The sequence below is a fragment of the Octopus sinensis genome, unplaced genomic scaffold (assembly GCF_006345805.1).
Source record: "Octopus sinensis unplaced genomic scaffold, ASM634580v1 Contig16144, whole genome shotgun sequence".
NCBI lineage: Eukaryota > Metazoa > Mollusca > Cephalopoda > Octopoda > Octopodidae > Octopus > Octopus sinensis.
In genome coordinates this window covers 12,501-30,000 of record NW_021834178.1, presented here as the reverse complement: position 1 = coordinate 30,000, position 17,500 = coordinate 12,501, and the positions used below count along the sequence as shown (strand labels likewise).

At 33.5% G+C, this 17,500-nt stretch overlaps 1 protein-coding gene across 1 annotated transcript in view; it reads left to right on the top strand.

Annotated features, from left to right (window-relative positions):
• The first annotated feature begins 8,084 nt into the window (after positions 1-8,084).
• Positions 8,085-17,500, top strand: part of LOC115230690 (glutamate receptor ionotropic, kainate 2) — an 18,880-nt gene continuing 9,464 nt past the window's right edge. Inside the window, exons 1-2 of the mRNA XM_029800827.2 lie at positions 8,085-8,401; positions 16,506-16,731. Of these exons, the coding sequence (XP_029656687.2) occupies positions 8,114-8,401; positions 16,506-16,731 (514 nt within the window). The 5' untranslated portion in view covers positions 8,085-8,113. The remainder of the gene's footprint in view (positions 8,402-16,505; positions 16,732-17,500) is intronic.

Sequence of the window (17,500 nt, the reverse complement as noted above, 5' to 3'; positions counted from 1 at the left end):
AATATATGTATGTATATATATATATATCAATATATGTATGTATATATCATAATATATGTATGTATATATATATATCAATAATGTATGTATATATATATATAGTATGTATATATATATATTTATTATATATATATATATCATAATATATATGTATGTATATATATATATATATATCAATATATGTAGTATGTATATATCATCAATATATGTAGTATGTATATATATATAATATATATATATATATATATCATAATATAGTATGTATATATCATATAATATATATATATATATATCATAATATATGTATGTATATATCATATAATATATATATATATATATATATAATATATATATATATATATATCATAATATATGTATGTATATATCATATATATATATATATATATATCTATCATAATATTCTGTGTATATATATATATATCATATAATATATATATATATATATATCATAATATATGTATCTATGTATATATATATATATTTCTGTTAATCTCTGTGAATGTATGAATACGGATGTACATAAAAACACATGCATTCATACATAAATTATATATTTATATGAACGTATGAATATGTATATGCCTATGAATATATGAATATGTATATGCCTATGAATATATGAATATTTACATATAAAACCTCATAAGCACACAATTACATACCGAGAAACACCATTTTCAGTAAAGTACTAATTACACGTTGACCTGTAAAGTTTACATATATTTCCGTTAACTACTCAAAGAAATACATATATAGTACTAATAAATTCTACTAATTACAATTTTGCATATTTTTATTGTACATCTTTCTATCTTTCTCAGCAAAAGAACAACATAGTATATATTTTTTTTCAATACATGTTGAATTATATTTGTAAAGTTCTATTTTTTCCTATCAGAATTACTCTCTTGCATTCATAATACAGTGATTTATATTTTTACAATGTTATCACCACTGTTTCGTTTCCTCTAACCCTTTCAGCTTCCTGTTCTCTCATATCTTATTTTTATAATTCTAATAATCCGCTTGTTGATCATGTGTTTTGCCTTGTCTCTATTGTATAGTTTCGTGTCATATATATATATGTATAAAAATCCAACAGTCGAGCAAGCTGTTGGAACACAATTGAAACGCATATTGCTAACAAGATATTTGCATGATTCATGTTTAATTTTTTTACGGCTTGGCTTTTGTTATGTCGTTTGCAATATCACTCCAGGTCAATTATTGTCCTAGGAGTGCAATAATATTCCAGCTTTTGGGTGTAGTTTTTCAAAATTATTGCATGTATTATCAGACTGTTCTGATTAATTTTTTAAGAGCTTTGAATGTGATTTGGAAAATGCGTCATCGTTGGTATTTGTAAATTGTCTATGGACCTCGTGGAAATATCGTCAAAAACGCTTCAAAATATATGCATGGATGATGCTTAAGTGACTTCAATCAAACAAAAGTTATTGACATTTAGTTCAGTGATGATAATTAAATAGTTATTTCTAGAGGCACAATGTATCTAGAGGACAACAGTATCGTTAGAATTTATGTTTGAATTTCATCAAATTGTAATTTGCAACAATAGGATTTATTACTATTAATTAGGAAAAAATAAATATGCGAATACACTACGTGCAGTCACAAGCTGCAAAATATATGTGCCTTTTAATATTAACTCTTTGTTTTGCTTTGTTTTCTGTTCTTACATTATTAATGTTGAAACGAGCAGCCATATTCCTACCGCTCTATGTCACGCTGGTGAGACCCATATTGGAGTACGGGATTCAAGCCTCTTCTCCTTAACTCCTCAAAGACATACAGCATCTCGAAATAGTCCAGAAGCTGGTTACCCGCATGGTTCTTGGTCTCAGGCATTTGTCTTATGAAGAAAGGCTGAGGACGCTCGACCGTTATTCTCTAAAAAAAACGCCGCCGCCGTGGTGATCTCATTCTTGTTCACAACATCATAAGCGGAAAGTGTAACCTCTCGAAAGAGCTGTTCTTCACTCCTGCTCCAGAGCGTCGGCTGCGGGGTCACTACGAAAAGCTCTATCTGCGACGATTTCATCTCAATAGAAGGAGAGGGGCTTTCTCCGTCCGGGTTGCGGATCCGTGGAATAAGCTGCCGGACGAGATAGTGAAGATGCCGACGACCGCTCGGTTCAAGTCTCCCTTGACCACAAGTGGCCTGAACTCTTTACATGAACACCACCCTGTACATAACCCCATGTCCCCCTAAATGGCCTTGCTTTTTGCTTTTTGAGCCAAAAAATTAACTAAGTTGCGACAAGATCCAACCAAAGGGAGGAAAGGCGAAAGTAATTGATTTACCACTATTATTTAATACAGTTGGGTGTTTTTTACAAAGGATATGGGGACTATCTTTAGCAATCAGATCGAACCCGTTCGTCCTCCATAATAGTATCACAGTAGATGGAGAACTGAGACAGCGATATATGTAAATATTGAGTTATGAGAAACTGCACATCCTGAATTCCATTAACAAAAACATTGCCGGAATCTCCTTTGTCAAAAGCGAAATATTCTTTCTAAATAATCAAATCTCGGAATATATGCTTATAGTGTACGGTTTTTCAGATAAACTATTTAATCATTAACCACCAACGTAAGGGGTATTAGCCATCTGAATGTGGCTAGCCACTGGGGGGTTACTGATGCTTTTAGCCCCAGGCGATCAACGTCACCAGAAGGACCTTAGACACTATCTCAGTGCCCTTGTGTTATTTGCAAAGGGAGGTCATCCTCCCTCGAAGACCCGAGTACTACATACGGACTATAGTTTCAAGGTAATTGCCTCTCGTCAACGCATGGTAAGCACCGGTCTTCGATGAAGGAGTCTCCTTGCAAATAATATATAACGTTTTTCACAGCAACCAATGTCAATTGTTATTTAATCATTGTTTTCGAGAATTGGTTTATTGTAAACGAGAATGGAAGAAGCGGAACATGTGTGTCTATATGTAAGGAGTTAGTCCGCATTACTCCATAAAGAGCTTGAGGCTGATTTCTCCGTTTTCTTTGGCGTAGGATTACTCGGTTTTGACAGCTGAGTGTTCTGGACAGACGTGAAATAAAGTGGTCTGCTCAAGAACACAATGCATCTCTCAGTCCAGGAATCGAAACATTTATCTTACGAACAAGAGTGCAACACCTTAACCACTAGGTCCAGTGGTGAAGGCTACGGACTCGCGATCATAGGATCGCGGTTTCGATTCCCAGACCGAGCGTTGTGTGCGTTTATTTAGCTAAACCACTTAAGCTCCACGAGGCCTCGGCAGAGGGTGGTGGCGAACCCTGCTGTACTCTTTCACCACACATTTACCCCACTCTTTTCTCCTGTTTCTGTTGTACCTATATTTCAAAGAGCCAGCCTTGTCACACTCTGTGTCAACTGAATCTCCCGGAGAACTACGTGAAGGGTTACACGTGTATGTGCAGTGCACAGCCACATGCACGTTAATTATACGAGCAGGCTGTTCCGTTGATCGGATCAACTGAAACCCTCGTCTACGTAACCGACGGAGTGACACAATATATTTGCGTAAATGACAGTATTTCAAAAGGGAAATTACATCTATTCAAAAGTCCTAAGCATATGCATACGATCACATGCATATGGTTTTCTACTGTTTTAAATGGGGTTTTAGGGCACAAAAGGTAGCGGGAAAATTTAGTCTCGGCGTTAACGTCTTTTATCAGGTGCGTAAAGGAATGCCAAAGCGAAGGAGGTCATTCGTAGTTCACCGGCAGAAAATTGTATCATGACATGATAGCAGTTCCTTTTCTAATGTACTGGATTATACATATATATAAATATATACATATATATATATATATAAATATATATGTATGTATAATATATATATGTATGTATTACATATATATATATAATATATATATATATATAAATATATATATGTATGTATACATATATATATATATAAATATATATATGTATGTATATACATATATATATATATAATATATATATGTATGTAACATATATATATATATATAAATATATATATGTATGTATACATATATATATATATAAATATATATATGTATGTATACATATATATATATAAATATATATATGTATGTATACATATATATATATAAATATATATATGTATGTATACATATATATATATAAATATATATATGTATGTATACATATATATATATAAATATAAATATGTATGTATACATATATATAAATATGTATGTATACATATATATAAATATGTATGTATACATATATATATATGTATGTATACATATATATATATGTATGTATACATATATATATATGTATGTATACATATATATATATATGTATGTATACATATATATATATATATGTATGTATACATATATATAAATATATATATATGTATGTATACATATATATAAATATATATATATGTATGTATACATATATATAAATATATATATATGTATGTATACATACATATATATATATTTGTATGTATGTGTATATATATGCATTTGTATATATATATATGTATGTATATATGTATATATATGTATGTATTAGTTCAGAAGTATTGGCCTTTGCTAGCGTCAGTCAAAAGTTTGTAAAACATCAGTGGTACAAACGATTTAAGCAGTTGCAACTTCGTTCCAAATGTTGTTAGGAATAGAAGCGGGACTAAAAAAAAAGGCCCTACTTTACAATTTCATCTTATGGCAATAATAAGATTCACAGACACACGAATGTATGAATTCATGTATATACATGCATATGTAAGTATGTACGCATGCCTGTATTCCTGTATAATATTAATCTATGTTTGTACACAAGAAAGCATGCAACTGTATGTATGGCTAGATGTAGCTACGCTTAACATATGTGTTTGTGTATGTAAATGATAATATATGCATAAAAATATACGCGTGCATGTTATTTCGTGTGAGTTCGAAGCAGTTTTGTTTTGCATACAAAATATTCTCATCGGTCTAAGAATTTGAGAGGAATAATAATGTGGAAATATCGTAAGATATTCGCTGACAGATCTCTAAAGAATTTTGTGGATAAAGAAAACGGTTAATATTTTTTTGTAAAGCAATGTATCGCCATATATATATATATATATATATATAATATATATATATATATATATATTATATATATATATATGTATATATGTATATATATGTCCAGGCGAAAAGAAAGAGAGAGAAAGAGAAACAAAATATTATTGTAAAGAAGAAGAATATGATTCTGAAATTGTGATATGCTAGATACAATATGTTTGGCACTATATACTCACGTGCAAGAAAACATCAAATTTCCAAGCGTAACTCATGCAAACTGTGATTGCATATGCTTCGAAATTCCATTCCAAGCCCCAGGTTTCTAAGCTATAAAATGGATGAAGAAATCTGTAATGTGTCGTTCAGTGATGCCATCCCTCTTCTTACTTGAAAATATATTCCCCCTCCAAAACGTACGTATATATGGTACAAAAAAAAAAATCCAAAAATAAAAAGAAAGAAAAAAAATATAAGAAAAATATTTTAAATTACTACAAAAAAAAAAAGTAATATTAAATGATGAACAGAAAAAAAAAAGAGAAAAAGTACTGAAAATGTAGTTGTTTTTTTGTAGTGTTAGTCGTCGTAAATTGTTGTAATAGTAGTAATAAGAACAACAATGATAATAATAATAATAATAATAATACTGAGTTGTGTGTTGAAAGATAATAAAACTTGTTGCAACGCATCATGCAATGTAATTTTTATGTTAACGTTGTCGTTCGTGAAAAGTTTTTTCCCTTTTCTTTTTCCTTCGGTAATTTATTTCGGCAATAATATTCTAAATTGGTCAAGAGAATTGACTAAAGTGAAATTGCAGAATTTCATGCGGAAAAATATTTAATATGACACTATGACTATAATAATATTCGGCAAATTTCTTTTTACATTTTCTAAAGTAATTACCTTTCATGAACGAAAATTAGATGAATATATACAACAACAACAAAAAAAAGGAATAAAAGAAAAGTGTAAAACAAAAAAAGGGGGTAATTTGTTAATTTTAATGATGATGAACATGAAGTTCTTGATGAAATGTATTGAAATATAACATAATAATAACTACACAACATAGTAGTAGAAATGTTAAAAATAGAGATGATGATGATGATGAGACTGAAGATGATGATAATGATGATAATAATGATAATAATAATAATAAATATAATAGTAGTAATAGTAATAATAATAATAAATATAATAGTAGTAATAGTAATAATAATAATAATAATAGTAATAAATATAATAGTAGTAATAGTCGTAGTAATAATAATAATAATAATAATTATTATTATTATCGTTATTATTTCTACTGTAAAGACAAGGCCTGGAATTTGCGAGAAGAGACTATGTTGATTTCATTGGCCCCTGTACTTAACTGGTACATATCTCGTCGATCCGGAATCGATGAAAGGCAAAATCGACACTTCTTTCTGCTATTAACACAAGGCCTGGAATTCGTGGGAGGGTGTAGGCTAAGTCGATCACTGCGATAATAATAATAATAATACCGGTAATAATATCAATAATAATACAGCAGATATTCTGCTGGATACCACAGATTAGCATGTCAGTTGTTTGACCATAACCAATTTAGTATGACGATATGGCTGACGATAAGAGTATCTCTGATCAAGAGCAGAAGTTGTGGTGGGGAACATCATAGCCATGCAATGAGAGTAGTTGTTTGGGCTTTGGATAATTCACCTCTAGAAACATGGGTGTTTCGTTCATTATCCTTCAGTAGCCCTTACACAGGGACATCTTGGTCGCACTGGTCTATTCGATCTGGAGAAAATCCTACTCGGGGATGAGCTAATTGTTTTAATAGTTTTGGTGCATGTGATTGGTGTACCATAATCAGACATGTATATACTCATGATGGATTACTTGGGCATCGGATATTTTTGTATCGACCATCACTTTGATTGGCGTGTACTGCTCTCTCACTGATTAATAATATTGATGAAAATAAAAAGTCGGTGACTGAGCTGCAATGCAGTTGAGAAATACTATATATATATGTATATATATATATATATATATATATATATATATATATATATATATATTATATATATATATATATATACCTACATACAATGATATACACTTAATATATCGAAATGGTTTAAAATTTGTTTACTGTAGTATGCACAGGACTACTCATACATCCACTATGCATGTATATATATAAGTTCATGAAAATTTAGATTCAGATGAATATGGTACTTAAGTTAAAGGCACCAGAATTTAGTATGGTATTATCCATATAATTCTAAATGAGGTGATTATAATCAAAATAAGCAACATATATATATATATATATATACACATATAAATATATATATGTATGTATATATGTACATCTGTGAACGGATCGATTTAAATCATTCTTCAGTGCTTGTAGCAGCCATAGAAAGTGGACATAATTTAACAAATGTGTATTATATGCAATATTGCCGTTATGTTGTAAATGTAGGCAAAACGAGCATTAGTTAAGAACACACACACAGAAACACACAGATACATATGAATTATATTAGAAGTGTGAATAGAAGATAATGATAAATCACATACGCAGAAGTATTTAGATTCACAAAGAAAGATAATATATGTACCTCTGTGTATATATATATATGATATATATTTAAATATATATATATATATGATATATATTTAAATATATATATATATGATATATATAAATTAGAGAAAAACCAGTATTATGCAATTCAAACAATGATAGACATAAACCAAATCATAAATTAAAAAAAATATTTTAAAACATAACTAGAACATATATATATATATATATTCGTTTTCGCATGTTATAATAGACATAATGGGAACTCATAAAAATATTTATTAATAAAATATTTCTTAACAAGTTAATTTTTTTTCTTAAATATTTAATATTCTCTTAATATATAAAAGCGAGACACCATTTTAAACGCAACATATATTGCTCATTACATTAAATATAAAGAAATCATTATATTATATAAATATTGATATGTTTTGTGTTTATGCATTATCTTGTGCCCTTACTGATTTTTCGTATCACATATTTTTTTTTCGTCCAGGATCTGAAGTTGCTCCCCGAGCTGTTTCAACCCGGATTGTCAGCGGAATTTGGTGGTTCTTCACTCTAATAATGATATCCTCTTATACGGCGAATTTAGCCGCCTTCTTAACCATTGACCGGTTGGATACCACGATTGAGAGCGTCGAAGATCTTGCCAAACAGACGGATGTACACTACGGGACATTGGAAGGGGGATCATCTAAACAGTTCTTCGAGGTAACATTCTTACATTTTATACATTTTATTACCACCTTGGTTTAGCGCACTCTCTCAGAATATCTATTTATCTATGCCTGTAAATATGTATAAAATAAATGTATGATATATCTTAAGATGTAGTAGACCATCATGAATATAAAATGGGTTTTAAATTTTGACACCAGAGCAGCAATTTCGGAGATGGTAACATAGGCCTCGGTAGTGCAGTAAGCAGCGCGTCAGTCTCATAATCCAAAGTTATCGTCGAGCCATCTTTTACGTTTCGAATCTACGCTCTTCTACAGAAAGGGACACAGAAAATTAGGAGAGAAAAAACTGTGTGTAGTGACTAACGATCTATCATACATATATCTAAATATATATATATATATATATATATATATATATATATATATATGTGTGTATATACATGCATATATGGGTGCAGGACATAAAAAAAAACGAAAAAACGTTGAACAAAATGAGAAACGAAAATATAAAAACAAAAACATAGAAACGAACTTTTTCGAACAACGAAAAAAACAAACAGAGAAACAAGACATACAACATAAAGAATATTTCTTTTCTTCAGTTGTCCCTGTTTCAAGTATTCCACGAGTAGAGGGCAAGGACAAGACGCAACTTCTTGAAACAATCCTTCCCGCAAATAAAATTAAATAAAATTTGGGAATTTTTTGCGGAGGATGAAAGTGGTAACAAGAACAGGACAGTGAGAGCAAAAAAAGTAAAAACAATAAAAAAATAAAAACAGTAAAAAACAGAACAATGAGAACAAAACAGTAAAAACAAATGGTGAGGGTTGTTAAGCCAAGACGATGGGAAAATTATTCTGAATATTTAGGAAGACGAGCTTATGAAGTGACAGTATAAGCACGTTTAGTGTTTACGAAGGTAGTAGTCAAAAGATAGATTCCCTCTCGTCACATGTCAATGACGGGAGAGTCGAGGAGAAGGAGTGAGAGAGAGGGAGTGGTGAAGTGGAGAGGAGAAGAATAGGGAAGGGTGGGGGAGGAAAGCAGAAAGAATGAAGAACAAGAGGGGGGGGGGAAAGATAAACAGAGAAGAGATAGTAAAGATAGAAGAGCGCGCATCGTAATTATTAAGATAAAACTTGGAAAATGATGCGTGGCGTTCGATCATATAATAACATAAATAATATATATATATACGCACACATAAATATATATGTATATAGATATATACTTAGATCGATCGATCGATAAACAGATAGATAGATAGATAGAGGGGAGAGAGATATAAAGAGAGAGACTTTTATAATTCAATCCTATGATGTTACATATTTAAAGAAAGGAAATATTAAAAAAGAAAAAAATAAGTCCCAATGAAGCTATGCATGTTTTGTTTTTAGTGTAAAACGATTTATGAACAAGAAATATGTGTGTGCGTGTGTAAATATATGTATATATTTGTGTATGTTTTTGTGCGAATATGTGTGCGTGTTTGAACGTATGTATGTAAGTATGTGTATCTTTTATCCGTGCTATTTGACGGAAGAAAAATCTATATTTGTATATTGGGAGCTAATATATGTCTGTACTGTACAAAATAACTTTTTCCTGAAAACATACGAAATATAATAAAAAATGAGCTATATTAAATAAAAAAGAAATCTATAAGGCAATAGCCGAATAAGAATACATATATACAAAACATGATTGTTAGTAATTCCCAAGAAGATAATAATTTTTTTGTCCAAAAAATATATTTATAAGAAAATATTATCAACGCTGCTAGATGAAGACAAGAATAGCATTATATTAAGAAAATATAATGTTGAATATTCTTTAATTTTCCGTTTTCCTTATGATGGAAAACCTTCTTATATGTCTAAACACTTATCCATACAAAAGCAACTGGAAGTAAATGTCATTTTATTCCTCGAAAAACTTGAATGCCTCGGCATTTTTTAAATAATTTTTCTAAAAATAAAATGATTCGTCGGTATTTTTTCTTAGGCAAAGAAATAATGTAGAATATCCAAATATGATAAAAAAAGAAATACCGAAAAAAAAAAGAAAAATAAATAAAATACACAAAAATATTTGGAATGGATCCATGTACTTCGCCAGTTTAGCTGTCCTTATTGTTCTTTGAAATAACTTTACAAGGCAGACAAATCAATGTATGAAATATTTTCATGATTTGAGAGTCATAATAGTAAGGAAAGAAACGATGTAACATCATTAAAGAGACAGCGTATGTTACGCTTATAGAGGAAACTTCTAAGAAAGCGTTGTGCTTGAATCGTAGTAGACAAAATGTATGATACTAAATACCAAGGCTACATGCATGCATATAGTGACGCGAATCCACGCTCAAAAGCACACATTTAATATGTACGTGTGTGTTTGTGTGTGGGCGTAGCTCTCTCTTCCTCTTCCCCTTTCTCTCTATATATTTAGTGAATGCAATTGTCTTCCCAATAGCAACATATGAATGCGAGACCTGGACACAAAAAGAAAGCTGACCAGAAGAGAATTAATGCATTCGAGCATTGGTGTTGGAGAAGACTTTTACGGATTCTATGGACAGCGAGGCTCACCAATGGAGAAGTTCTTAAGCAAATCAAGCCAAAAATGTCGCTAGAAGCTAGGATCACCAAGCATAGATTGGAATATTTCGGTCATATTATGCGGAGAAAATCCCTGGAGAAAGACATCATGCTCGGAATGGTCCGTGGCAAGAGAGGAAGAGGCCGACCAAGAACCCACTGGCTTGACACCATCAAGAGTGATACCGGAATGGACATAGCCAATCTGAAGGAAGCGGCCCAGGATAGCACTGACTGGAGGACACTGATCCAACGAGTAACCGAGAGACGACTTCGACTGAGCGGATAGATAGATAGTAGATATAGATGGATGGAAGAACTCCGTCGGTTACGACGATGAGGGTTCCGGTTGATCCGAATCAACGGAACAGCCTGCTCGTGAAATTAACGTGTAAGTGGCTGAGCACTCCACACACACGTGCACCGTTAACGTAGTTCTCGGGGATATTCAGCGTGACACAGGGAGTGACAAGGCCGGCTCCTTGAAATACAGGTACAACAGAAACAGGAAGTAAGAGTGAGAGACAGTTGTGGTGAAAGAGTACAGCAGGGATCACCACCCCTGCTGGAGCCTCGTGGAGCTTTTAGGTGTTTTCGCTCAATAAACACTCACAACGTCTGGCCTAGGAATCGAAACTGCGATCCTATGACCGCGAGTCCGCTGCCCCAACCACTGGGCCATTGCGCCTCCTAGATATAGATATGTAAAGATACGATCCGAGGATCAAGTCAGTGAGCTGAAGCAGTCCGCAGAGAATATGAAAAGAATAATAACTCCTTTCAGGGATAATAGTGGTTTATTTTCGCAGGTTCTCTTTTACTCTCTTTTACTTGTCTAAGTCATTTGACTGCGCCCATGCTGGAGCACTGCCTTTAGTCGAGCAAATCGACCTCCAGGACTTAATATTTGGAAGCCTAGTACTTATTCTATCGGTCTCTTTTGCCGAACCGCTAAGTTACGGAGACGTAAACGCACCACCATCGGGTGTCAAGCGATGTTGGGAGAAAACACACACACACATATATATATATATATATATATATATATATATATATACGATGGGCTTCTTTCAGTTTCCGTCTACCAAATCTACTCACAAGGCTTTGGTCGGCCCAGGATATAGTAGAAGACACTTGCCCAAGGTGCTACGCAGTGGGAATGAAACCGGAACCATGTGCTTCGTAAGCAAGCTACTTACCACACAGCCACTCCTGCCCAGAACATAGCGATTAGAGGCTTCGAATGACCCCGTCCGTATTTTTTGTATCTTCTATTTGAATGTTTTGCGTTCTTGTCCCATTTTGTATTTATATATATATATATATATATATATATATATATATATATATATATATGCAGGCGTTATTTTTTGTGTGCGTGCGTGCGTTCTTGCGCTCGATGGTGCGTGTGTGTGTATGCGCGTATAGGTGTTGGAGTTCTAAAGGAATTGGCAACAAGTCTTCTCAACTAATTCAAAGATATCATTCTACAATACACATGAAATCACTATCTATATCCTCTCATTTTCTAATTGAAGTGAAAAATACCACTCGCACTCCGAAACAAACACATATTTACGTTTATATATATATATATATATATATATATATATATATATATATATATAATATATAGACATATATCCGCACGTGTTTGTGTGTGTGACAGACAAGGAAAGGAAGAGAGAAAATGAGTGTGTGTGTGTGTGTATATATATATATATATATAATATATATATATGCATACTACAGAGGGAAAGTGCGGATGAAAGACATTTCTTATCATTTTTCCATCCTTTTTGTTGTCATCATCGTATACGAATATAATGACTTTTGTCTTTTTTATCTAGTTAGGCTATACACAAAAACTAGCATTTAACAGTTTCATTTTCTTTGAGACTGTCTCCACGTCGTTTATTTTATCACTAAATACATATAAATACATTTGTATGAACAGTATGCAACACAAGGTCTTTTATTTCTTATCTTCTTAATGATATAGTGAGCCGTTATAATCTTTTCTAGAATATTACCATTTGATTATTCACTTAATTCTACTTATACAATTTCTAAGATTTAACATTGTTAAAATATTTGTTTGTTTCCACGGTCTCCGTTTTTCGCGATTTTTGTGAGATGAAAATACGCGCATATATTCCTAGTAGTGAAATATATATTTGGTGACTTAGCATGGAGACACGTGTGTTTCACAAGTGGGCATATAGTTCTTTGCACAATACGGTAAATAATAATTAGTGATGCACTCAGTTTAGAGTCGTAGCAAAGGAAAGATACAAGGACAATTTTATATTATAATCAAAAATAATTAGCTGAAAACATAGGACGTGTTATCATCCTTGTCACTTCTATGAGTATATAACTACTGACCGTGGATAAGCCGGGGTCTGTATTGGAGGGAAGGCTCTTAATGCAAAGATCTAAACGGAAGCCTTTACGTTGCTAAAATCCTGAAGCATGTTTGTGGAAGGCAGACACATTGGGTGTATTTCTGTAAAGCCATTGACGAATTAGGCGTCATGAACGCTATTTATTTCATTTTGACGTATTGAGACAATAAATGATTCATTTACAAACCAAAATAAATTCGTAAACCTCGTTCTATTTTGGGGTCCCTATTTGTTCTAAATAAAAATATATTCTAAATAAAAATATAGGCACAGGAGTCGCTGTGTGGTAAGTAGCTTGCTAACCAACCACATGGTTCCGGGTTCAGTCCCACTGCGTGGCATCTTGGGCAAGTGTCTTCTGCTATAGCCCCGGGCCGACCAATGCTTTGTGAGTGGATTTGGTAGACGGAAACTGAAAGAAGCCTGTCGTATATATGTATATATATATATATAATGTGTGTGTGTATATGTTTGTGTGTCTGTGTTTGTCCCCGTAGCATTGCTTGACAACCGATGCTGGTGTGTTTACGTCCCCGTCACTTAGCGGTTCGGCAAAAGTTACCGATAGAATAAGTACTGGGCTTACAAAGAATAAGTCCCGGGGTCGATTTGCTCGACTAAAGGCGGTGCTCCAGCATGGCCACAGTCAAATGACTGAAACAAGTAAAAGAGTAAAACAGAGTAAGAGACAGTGTTAAAATACTAAATAATGGTTCGGCAGTGAGGTCGCTACACCTTTAACACACCGGGTAGAATGCTTAGCGGCGTTCACGTTCTGAGTTCAAATTCCACTGAGGTCAATTTTACTTTTATCCTTTCAGGGTCTGTAAAATAAATATTAGCAGAGAACTGGGGTCGATGTAATAGGCTTGACACTCTCCGGAAATTAATGGTCTTGCGCTAAAATTTGAAATCAATGTTAATTAACGGTTTTATAGTACTTTTATTACAACGTTTATGTTTTCATGCACATATATATATATATATATTGATGTATTTAGGAATGGTCATTTTGCCAGTTTAAGATTAATTTAAAAAATAAATAACGCTGAAGCAAAGTAACACCAAATATATTGTGCATGTGTTTTTATTGGCTAAACTGGCAAAATGACCCTTCCTAAATACAACAATATCTGTTTCAACACACGATTTCACATCAAAAATCTTGCAAAACAAATATATAAACGTAATATATGTGACCTCGTGAGCACCGCCAGCAATTTCTTTTCCTCTGTCTTCCCTTCTCGGGATCTTTCCTTCTCCTTTGTTTCCGACGAAGAGCTCCGCTCGAAACGTTAAACCCCCCTTCTTCTTTCCTGAGCGTCCAATAATACTTTATTTGTTCCACGTCCTCGCGTTGCTGTGTTTTCTTGTTTGGATTAACTTTATATATATATATATGCTTATAGATATTTGGGTTTGTGTGTACCCAAATGACAATGAGTCCATGACCAATTTTGACAATTAGCATTCAATTAGTTAAATTAATGATCTGTTGAATTGATATATGAAGGGCATGAGTACTCAACACACCACCTGTTGGCACTACTTGCACGGATTCCCTTCGACTCTCTGTTGCCATCTTTTACTGCACATCATATTTGGTAGGTCAGAAGGACTGCAGTTTATGTCGTCACAAATCTGCTCCCTCTTTCTTTTGTAAGTTCCCACAAAAGAACTTCAAATGATTTCGTATTTACATCTCTAGTAATGGCATGTTAACCTATGTTCTTTGCTGATGTATGATACTGAACAAAGGCTTCCATGCGGATACATATTAAAAATAAACCACGGAATGACGACCGTGCTCTGCATAGTTACATGTTGCCATTTGGCAAGGCATAGCACCCATTTAGTAATCCTACAAGGGATTCGGAGAACTCGTGGGACCACTGCATCGCGGATTGTGAAGAGGCAGCAGAAGTGCTCAAATGAGCCAACGGTGCTCTTACATCGATGCTCAGCGGGGTTGAGTAATGCTCGAAACTCAACGACCAGGATCACAATACTCTATCAAGAGTGTTACCGAAACGCACCCATGGGGTCACCGTCGATAGTTGTATAATCAGCTATTGAAAGATTTATTATGATTCAAGTTCTATTTTCATGCACCAGTGAACGCTTAATGACATTTCCAGAGAGAAATAGAGTTATATAGGTTGAAAGATTGACATTTTGAATTACATGGGTGATCGAACTTTAGGCCAGCCAAACAGTTTCCATCTAAACAATTTCTCTCTCGGCACTGAATTCTTCCGAGGCTACCGTAAAAACACTCGGCTAGATCGTGAATTTCTTTCATCGGTTATATATCGGCTAGAAAGATTCATGAGCGGTCATTTAAAAAAAAAAATCTTTGCTTTTCTATCAAATATAACCCGGCGCATCAAGAACTGTGACTGTTTCTGCTAAACCATATATGTTCTGTTCGCTATCTATCAAAAAATGCAATATATACAAATATGTGTGAATGTGGATGTGGTATATATTGTATGTGTGCACATATGAGTAAGTTTGTGGGTGGGTGTATATATATATATATATATATATATATTATATATATATATATTATATATATATATATATATATATTATATATATATATATATATATACACACACACACATACGTGGGGGCGCAATGGCCAGTCGTTAGGACAACGGACTCGCGGTCGTAGGGTCGAGGTTTCGATTCCCAGACCAGGCGTTGTGAGTGTTTATTGAGTGAAAACACCCAAAGATCCACGAGGCACCAGCAGGGGGGTGGTGGCGATCCCTGCTGTACTCTTTAGCCACAACTTCCTCTCACTCTTTCTGCTGTTGGCCTGCTCGCTTAGCCAACGAGGTGGCGTCATTTGAAGTCTAAACCAATGCGAAGCGCATTGTGACCAGCGATGTTTAACAACATCTGATAGCCTGGTTGATCACGAGATACACACACGCACACATATATGAATGAATAATGATAATACACGTACACACACGCCCTCATGCACAGGTACATATATATTTTGTTTGCGCTTTGTTCATACATCTTCCACTGTTTCATGAATATCATTTTAATCATTTACCTGGAATTCTGCAGTGTTTTATTGAATATTATTCAAATATATTTTTTCCAGGATTCTGATGTCCCAACATATAAAAAAATGGCAAACTTTATGCAATCCACGACACCGTCTGTGTACGTCTCCTCTTCGCGGGAGGCAGTACAGCGAGTACTCAAAGAGAATTACGCTTATCTTGGAGAATCAACATCAATTGATTACCAGGTGCAAAGAAACTGCCAACTTATGCAAGTTGGTGGTTTGCTGGATTCCAAAGGATACGGAATTGCTACTCCAAGGGGTAAGTAAGATACGCAGTTTCTGGTCCTTTTTTACAAACTATTCTTCCTCATCGCCTTCTACTTCTGTGTTAATAATAAGAACATTAACGATAGTTGAGATGCAGATAAAGAAAGAACGAAAATTAGTGGATAACGAAATTGCAGGCAAATTTATTTACATCACTCTACAATTCCCGTTTTTAATACTTTGAAATTGTACAATATTTAAACTGTGGCTCATTTATACACGCACAAACAAAACCCACACACACTCATTTACTTGTGACTGTGGCCATACTGGAGCATCGCTTTAGTCTAGCAAATCGACCCCAGGACTTATTCTTTGTAAGCCTAGTACATATTCTATCGGTCTCTTTTGCCGATCCGTTAAGGTTGTCAAGCGATGTAGGAGGGCACACACACACAAACACACACACATATATATCTATATATATAAATATATCTATATGCATATATATGACGGGTTTCTTTCAGTTTCCGTCTACCAAATCCACTCAAAAGATTTTTGGTTGGCCCGGGGCTATAGTAGAAGACACTTGCCCATGGTGCCACGCAGTGGGACTGAACCCGGATCAATGTGGTTCGTGAGCAAGCTAATTACCGCACAGCTACTTCTACGCCTATACATACATACATACATACATACATACATACATATATATATATACATACATACACACATGCATACAGACACACACACACATATATATATATACTGCATGTAGATACTTTATTCATCAATTGATATAAACCTATCTCACGGCAAAA